The sequence below is a fragment of the Sinocyclocheilus grahami genome, unplaced genomic scaffold (assembly GCF_001515645.1).
Source record: "Sinocyclocheilus grahami isolate Dianchi unplaced genomic scaffold, SAMN03320097.WGS_v1.1 scaffold1036.1, whole genome shotgun sequence".
Classification (NCBI taxonomy): domain Eukaryota; kingdom Metazoa; phylum Chordata; class Actinopteri; order Cypriniformes; family Cyprinidae; genus Sinocyclocheilus; species Sinocyclocheilus grahami.
In genome coordinates this window covers 112,287-120,736 of record NW_015506215.1, presented here as the reverse complement: position 1 = coordinate 120,736, position 8,450 = coordinate 112,287, and the positions used below count along the sequence as shown (strand labels likewise).

At 38.2% G+C, this 8,450-nt stretch overlaps 2 protein-coding genes across 18 annotated transcripts in view; one reads left to right on the top strand and one right to left on the bottom strand.

The window, feature by feature from the left end:
• Positions 1–2,195, bottom strand: part of gpr82 (G protein-coupled receptor 82) — an 8,525-nt gene extending 6,330 nt beyond the window's left edge. For both annotated transcript variants that reach the window (XM_016251282.1, XM_016251283.1), the window contains exon 1: positions 2,122–2,195. In XM_016251282.1, the coding sequence (XP_016106768.1) occupies positions 2,122–2,186 (65 nt within the window). In that variant the 5' untranslated portion in view covers positions 2,187–2,195. The remainder of the gene's footprint in view (positions 1–2,121) is intronic.
• caska (calcium/calmodulin-dependent serine protein kinase a) overlaps positions 1–8,450 on the top strand; it is a 196,313-nt gene that overhangs the window by 148,938 nt on the left and 38,925 nt on the right. The gene's annotated exons all lie outside the window — the stretch shown is intronic.

Here is an 8,450-nt window from a genome sequence, read left to right as displayed (position 1 = left end):
GTGTGTGCATCTGCGAGTGTGTGCGTCTGCGAGTGTGTGCGTCTGCAGTGTAGTGTAGAGAACAAGTTCGGACATTCAAACAAATCCTGTTAAATTTTCTGATTTGTATTGTTCTTTATTTTTTATAAATTATTTATTGTTCTGGCAGCTCAGGTGGCACTTTATTTTTAAAAAAAGTCTATATATTTGGCAGATGTAAAGCATACATGTGTATGTTTTTTGTGTAAGTCCATTTTTATTTTATTTTATTATTATTATTATTATAACAGCTCAGGGATGTTCAAGGAGCAAAATGTTTGTGCACTTTCTAAAGGTTTTAGTTCTGTTTTTGAATAAAGGGTTGGAAATGAATGCTTTTCTTGCTTTTTTGTTTTTTATCCGATTCATCGATTAATCGAAAAAATAATCGAAAGATTAATCGATTATTAAAATAATCTTTAGTTGCAGCCCTAATTACAATCAAAAATTGCTCTTTAAAGCATTAAAATAACTCAATTAAAAGTTAAAATCACTGAATTAAAAAGGTGCTCAAAACATTTTAACTGCTATAAGAAACACACATTAACTCATTTGAGCTTAGTAATTAGTACTGTAGCCTACTAGATTACATTTAATTTACCTATTACAATAGTCCATTTACAGTTACTGCTATCATAAAAATACACTTTATATGTAGGTTTATAATTCTACAAAAGACACATTTAATGTCCAAAAACATTTTTTTAATCTAAATGTATATTTTACTCAGAATTATTGCGCTCCTATTCGATTGCGCTCTGTCTGTTTAGCGCGCATGCGTGCAGATGTGCTCGTTGCGCTCGCATGTATTGCCCACTCCTAACAGCAATATGGATATGTTTGCATGACTATCTAACATTTACAGATGAAAAATATACCAACACAACATCTCAAATGCATTAAACAGCACAGATATATTCGCTTTTTGTCATTGTGGATCGATTTGATCCATGATCGAGTAAGGTCTGCTTAAGAATAAGCGTGCTCAAATTAGTGTGAATTTAATTTGTCGTTAATGGAACCTCTTTAGCCCCGATTGATTTGTTAGGTTATTTCAAGTCAGGTTTTGGACTTTAATCCAAGTTTTTCCTCAGGTCTCTGTGGTGTTGTGATGCGTCATATTCACGCAGCAGCAGCAGTGATGAAAGAATGCGCTTGACCATCAAATACATAGATCACAGATTATTGGTCACTTTCTAAATAATAAAAGTATAGCACATCCACTAGTAATTATATATAAATGAAACTGTTTTTACCAATGCAAATATGTTAGATACGATGCATCGCGATATAAATGACCGCTTGTAGCCGATGCACACTTTTTAAACCGATGTATCGTATCGTTAACTTTTTATGCCGATGCACCAAGCGAATCGGGGAATCTTCCCATCCCTAATAGGGACCATCAAGCACTAAGAAGGACTGTTTTCAAATAACACAGAACTACCACAGCAAAACCCAATATTCAGCTTGAAGATCCTGTTTCCACTAAAAAAGACCACAGACAAAGCCACCACCCATTAAAGAGCTGCAGTTTATAAAACTAATCACACATATCAGTGCTAAATGTGACCTGAACAACTGTTTTGGAGAGAAGAGTAAGAAACTGATTCCCTCCTCCAACATCTCTGAAGCAACTGGCCAATGTAGAAACAGATGTCAATTGCTTTAGTACTCCTTTATCAATACAAGAAAATTCAGCCATTGAATTCTAAAAACTTCAATAATTGTTGTAAATGTACTGTAGCATGAGTAGTTGTAAAACAAAATGCCCTTTGCTGTCCCTGCATACATGCATGGTTGAACAACAATGTTTGACTTGGGTCATGTTTGACTCATTTTTAAATTAATCATATTAATTGACTCCTGCAATAATTCATGTTTAGCCACAGAATGCATTTTTAATCTTACTGGTCAATAACAAAAAATTATGTCGCACAAACAAATAAAAATTCTGAGCAGGTTGGTTGGAAACACACAAGCTAACCTACCAACTCACATGATACTAAAGCATATGCTGCAGAACAAAAATTATTATTATTATTATCAAGATTGGAGACTTAACCCCTCCAGTAAGAAAGTGTAAGATGCAAATCAGTGTACCTTTGATTACTGCCTGTACTATTGACTTCTGTGGAATGGATTGTGAAGTCCCCTTTCACAGACATGATGCTTATTCCTTTACTCGTTGTCTTCTGAAAGTCATGTTCATGATATTTTACTTGCAGAATCTTGTGCGTGTGTAAGCTGTTTGTGGGTGGGGTGTGTGCTTCACATAGGAACAGTGTAATGTTCACTTCTGACCACATCCTGAAAACATTTAAATTTTAGTGGCACAGTTTGCACCAAACTCAGGCATTTGTTTCCTTTAACCTGAGATTAAATAGTATCGTTTTTAATCACTTTTGCATAATTAATGAACTGATAATTAATTAATATATAGCTATAATAAAACTGACATAAAAATTATTAATCTTTGTGTATGCATTTTAATATTTTTCAGTAAGCCATTTTGAGTGCCACCTGCCACCTTTTTTCATTACATAATATTAAGCCACTCTTATGTAGAGCCTCTCTCTCTCTCTCTCTCTCTCTCTCTCTCTCTCTATATATATATATATATATTTTGTTTGTTTTTGTTTTTGTATTTAGTGGTGAAGTGGTTGAAGTGTTGGGTTCTTTGCTCCCAGTTTTTAAACTGGGAGCATGGCGTTTCCAGGGAAGGAGAGCTTTAGCCACTTACGGCATGCGGTCAAAATTGATTCAGTGTTTGGAGTGGAGGAATGTAGTTTGGCTGTAGGTACGTTAATTGGTTGTGAGAATATTTTGTCAGCCTCAAGGATGAATAGTGCTGTTGTTATATTTGTTAAGACGATTGAATTGGCAAATCAACTGGTGGAAACAGGTGTAGAAATTAATGGAAGTTTTACTCGGGTGCTTCCCCTTTCAGCCCCGTCGAAACGTGTAACGTTATCGAATGTGCCTCCATTTATAACAAATGAGGTTGTGGCGGAAATGCTGTCGCGTTATGGCAAATTAGTTTCGACAATAAAAATTATTGCAATTGGGAGCAAGTCTTCCCTGCTGAAACATGTGGTGTCCTTCCGACGCTATGTCTATATGATTTTAAAAGACAACACTGAAGAGTTGGATTTGACTTTAAATTTTAGTCATGAAAGTTTCAATTATGTGACTTATGTCACAACGAATTCAATGAAATGTTTCGGGTGTAAAGAAAATGGACATCTTGTACGTGATTGTCCTAGGAAAGAGGCTCAAACTGATAAAAGGGTCGAGTCAAACGCCGCTAATACTAGTGTTGGAGTAGTGCAGAATGAATCTACGGTTGATGCGGAGGTACCGGGGCTTAGTGTAGCTCGCGCTGAAGATGCGGAGCAAAATAATGAGGTGACACCGACAAAACTAGTTACAAGTGTGAAGAAAGTGTTGGTTGTTGATAAGAACCGATAATAGTCCCTTTGGTAGAATCAGAAGATAGCTACAATGTGGTGGATTCTGGAGAACAGATGTTGATGGACCAGAATTTGGGTGGATCGGTACTTGAATTGGATGATTATTCTTTTAAAGCACCGCAAAAAAGGAAGTCAATGGAACGACATGCTAGTAAGCCGACGAAAAAAAATGATGTTCAGGAAGTTAGTCAGACTGATACGGACAGTGAGGGTGAGGGGTCAGAATGCAGCTTCATGGGTAGTTTGCCTGGGAGCGGCTTTTCTAGTCAAGTATATAATGTAGATGACATTAAGCATTTTTTAAAGGTGACAAAAAACATGAGAAGAGTCAAAATTGAGGATTTTTTACTCAATCATGGGAAAGACTGCTGATCTGACAGTTGTCCATTAGACAATCATTGACACCCTTCACAAGGAGGGTAAGCCACAAACATTCATTGCCAAAGAAGCTGACTGTTCACAGAGTGCTGTATCCAAGCATGTTAACAGAATGTTGAGTGGAAGGAAAAAGTGTGGAAGAAAAACATGCACAACCAACCGAGAGAACCGCAGCCTTATGAGGATTGTCAAGCAAAATCGATTCAAGAATTTGAGTGAACTTCACAAGGAATGGACTGAGGCTGGGGTCAAGGCATCAAGAGCCACCACACACAGACGTGTCAAAGAATTTGGCTATAGTTGTCGTATTCCTCTTGTTAAGCCACTCCTGAACCACAGACAATGTCAGAGGCGTCTTACCTGGGCTAAGGAGAAGAAGAACTGGACTGTTGCCCAGTGGTCCAAAGTCCTCTTTTCAGATGAGAGCAAGTTTTGTATTTCATTTGGAAACCAAGGTCCTAGAGTCTGGAGGAAGGGTGGAGAAGCTCATAGCCCAAGTTGCTTGAAGTCCAGTGTTAAGTTTCCACAGTCTGTGATGATTTGGGGTGCAATGTCATCTGCTGGTGTTGGTCCATTGTGTTTTTTGAAAACCAACGTCACTGCACCCATTTACCAAGAAATTTTGGAGCACTTCATGCTTCCTTCTGCTGACCAGCTTTTTGAAAATGCTGATTTCCTTTTAGAGCAGGATTGCCAACACTGCCAAAAGCACCAAAAGTTGGTTAAATGACCATGGTGTTGGTGTGCTTGACTGGCCAGCAGACTCACCAGACCTGAAGCCCATAGAGAATCTATGGGGTATTGTCAAGAGGAAAATGAGAAACAAGAGACCACAAAAAATGCAGATGAGCTGAAGGCCACTGTCAAAGAAACCTGGGCTTCCATACCATCTCAGCAGTGCCACAAACTGATCACCTCCATGCCACGCCGAATTGAGGCAGTAATTAAAGCAGGGGTCTCAAACTCAAATTGGCTGGGGGCCATTGCTGTGATTGACACCTCATAGGAGGGCCATTTTAACATTCAAGCACAACAAGAAAGCGGAACATTTCTGAAAGTTTACTTAACATTATTTCTAATTTACTTCAAGTTCCATTGCTAAAATATTTTTGTCAAACTTAACAAAAAATGTAAACAGCAGTGTCTCTATCGTTGTTATAACAGTATATATTTGTTTTTAACAGGTAGTGCAAATATTTTTCCCTTACTTTATTTTAACTTAACTTAAAACCTTGCACTCAACTAACAACATTGCACTGAACAAATGCAAACCCTGAATACATTTGTACACTATTCTATTTCTTGCCAGACACCTGGCAGCGCTTCTGCTCACACAACTGAGCCACGTTTGCCCTGATGGAGGTCACAGTTGAAACTCTGAGTACAGCTTCAAGATGGGCATCACTAAGCCTGGACCTGTACTTGCATTTATTGAAGTTCATATTTGAGAAAAGTTTCCCACAAAGATATGTGCTTCCAAAAAAGCACATTACCCGAGTGAACACTTTGGACAGCTCTGGGAAGCATGGAGGTAATTCTCTCAAAAACTGTCCAGTCTTGTCTGCTTTCATCACCATTGAATGCTGTGCCCTCCTCCACAAGAGATCTGCATGTTGGGAAATGACTGAGGTTTTTTGCAGAAAGCTGAGTTTTCCACAATTTTAGTTTTGTGGAGAAGGCTTTCACACTTTCATAGGCTGCTGTGATGAGCTGACCTGGGCCCTGGAGCTTCAGGTTAAGGACGTTCAGCTCCTGTGTTATGTCAACTAAGAATGCAAGATCCATGACCCATTTAGGATCATTAAATTCAGGAACATCCATTCTGCCATCTTCCATGAATCTCTTCACCTCTGCTCTTAACTCAAAGAATCTCTTCAGGACATCCCCCCTGCTGAGCCAGCGCACCTCAGTAAAATAAAGCACATCACCATATGTTGACTCAATTTCTTCTAAAAAGGCTCGAAACTGGCGGTGCTGTAAACTCCGCCCTGATGTAATTGATACATTTCAGGACAACAGACATGAGATGTTCATATTTCAAGCATTTGCTGCACAGTGCCTGTTGGTGAATAATGCAGTGCAGAACTACTGCTGGATCTGCATTTTCCTCTTCTAACTTACTTTGTACTAGTGCTACCAGTCCATTTTTTTCCCCAGTCATAGACGGGGCGCCATCAGTGGTAATGCCGACCAGCCTGTTCCACGGCAAACCAGCGCGCTCAATTGCGTCACACAGCTGCTGAAATATATCTTTGGCTGTGGTACGGCCATGCATTGGACACAAACTCAGCAACTCTTCTGTCACTTCAAACTGGTCATTAATACCCCTGATGAAAATTGCTAGCTGAGCACTGTCAGTTATGTCTGTGCTTTCTTCAAGCGCCACAGAGTATGCAGTGAAAACTTTAGATTTGCTGCATAACTGATCATAAATGTCACTCGATAACTCGCTGATCCGCTCTGTTACTGTGTTTGACGACAAAGAGAGTTAAACAAGTTTTTCTTTTCTGGACAAAGAATATCAGCGACTTTCTGCATGCAATCCTTTATAAACTGCCCTTCTGTGAATGGCTTTCCCGCTTAGCGATCAACTCACTCACCACATAACTTGCTTCAACTGCAGCATCAGCATTTCTTTTTGGCTTTATGGAAAAGGTTTTGCTGGGATGTTAGCTCTCTCTGCAACTGCATGGCTCGTCTTTTTCTCTCGTCTTCCTGGTACTTTTCATACTGTTCTCCATGTTTAGTTGAGTAATGACGCTTGAAATTATATTCCTTTAGAACGGCGACTTTTTCTTTGCATATCAGAAACTACGAAAGCCCCGAAACCAGCTATCTTCAAATCTGCCTGCATTCGCGTTTTTTATTTTTTTTTATTTTTTTATAGAATCATGTCATTCTTTTGAATATGGAATATGGTACGAGACAACTAGAAAATAATAATAATAGTAATAATAATAATAATAATTTAGCGGGCCGGATTATGTTTTATTTTTGACATCAGTTGCGGGCCGGGTGGAGGGGGAGGGGGGGCCGTAAAGGGCCCGCGGGCCGGCAATTTGAGACCCCTGGTGTAAAGTGTTAAGTGATTGTGATCCTGAAGATTCCTACAGTATAACAATGAAAACACGAATTCTAGGAGCACAATTATATCTAAAATATATTTAGTTCAAGTATACTTAAATGTCATTTTAAGTGTATTTCTGAGAGGTACATAAAGCCCATGTCTGAGAAGTACATAAAAAGCAGACTAAAAGTATACTTTCCTATTTTTTGTTTAAAAGAAGTATACTAATAGCACACTTGAATAAAGAATATTTTTCGTAAGGGCAGTTATCTTTAGCTAGGTTAGATAGATTTTATGGTTTTAAACATCAAATTAATTTTTTCGAAGAGTGTTCAATTATTCCAGTTTGTTTTTATGATCACAGTCTTGTGAAATGTGAGATGTTTTTTGACTGTGTAAAACCAAAAAGTGCCTATTGGCATTTTAACAGCACACTGTTAGGTGATAAACATTTTAAGGATGTTTTTAAGGCTTTTTGGGTTAATGTAAAATTAATAAAGTCTTCCTTTCAAACTTTGCAGCAGTGGTGGGATTTTTTTAGAGTTCAAACTAAACAACTTTGTCAACAATATACTCACAACGTCACAAAGGATAAGATTAGGTCAATAAGAAAATTAGAAGACGATTTAGTTAAACTTAGAGCTCTTGGAGGTAACAAAAAATGAAATAGAAGATAGAAGTTCATGGACCGGATTCGTGACACTGATGATGTGATAGTGTTAATTAGTAATCAAAATGATGTAAATATGATGTTAGACATGTCTCCTTTGCAAAAATAAACTGGCAAAAGAGTGAAGCTATAATTGCTGGGAGTTGGTTACATGGTGAACCCATTTGACCAGCTGGTCTGAAATGGACCAGAGATAGTTTTAAATACTTGGGTGTCTTTTTAGGCAATGAGAATGCTGTTAAAGAAAATTTTTAAGGTGCTTTTCAGAAGGTTTAAAAGGTTGCCTCGATAGGTGGAAGTTTCTAGTTCCCAAGATGTCATATAAAGGACGACTTTTGGTTATAAATAATTTAGTTGCCTCTACTCTCTGGCATTGTTTAAGTTGCATAGATCCCCCAGTAGATATTTTATCTAAGATTCAGTCATGTTTAGTGGATTTCTTTTGGGACAAGTTGCACTGGGTACCAAAAAGTGTACTGTACCTTCCTAAAGAAGAAGGAGGGTTTGGACTGGTACATCTACGAAGTCGAACAGCTGCTTTCAGGAATCAGTTCATGCAAAGACTTTTAACAAGCTCAGAGAACTCAAACTGGAAGAAAGCAGCTTTCTCTATATTGAGAGGGTTTGAAGGCCTGGGATTGGATAGAGTCATATTTTGGCTAGATCCTCAAAAGTTGAAAGTTTCCTGTTTTTTATAGGAATCTTTTTAAAGTGTGGGTCTTGTTAGACACTCCAAAGGAGCGGACTGTGAACTCTTTGTACTGGCTGTTGCAAGAGCCATTAATTTTTGGCTCACGTTTGGCCTTGTCAAGTGAACTGAGTTACTCTGTGACAGAAGAAAATC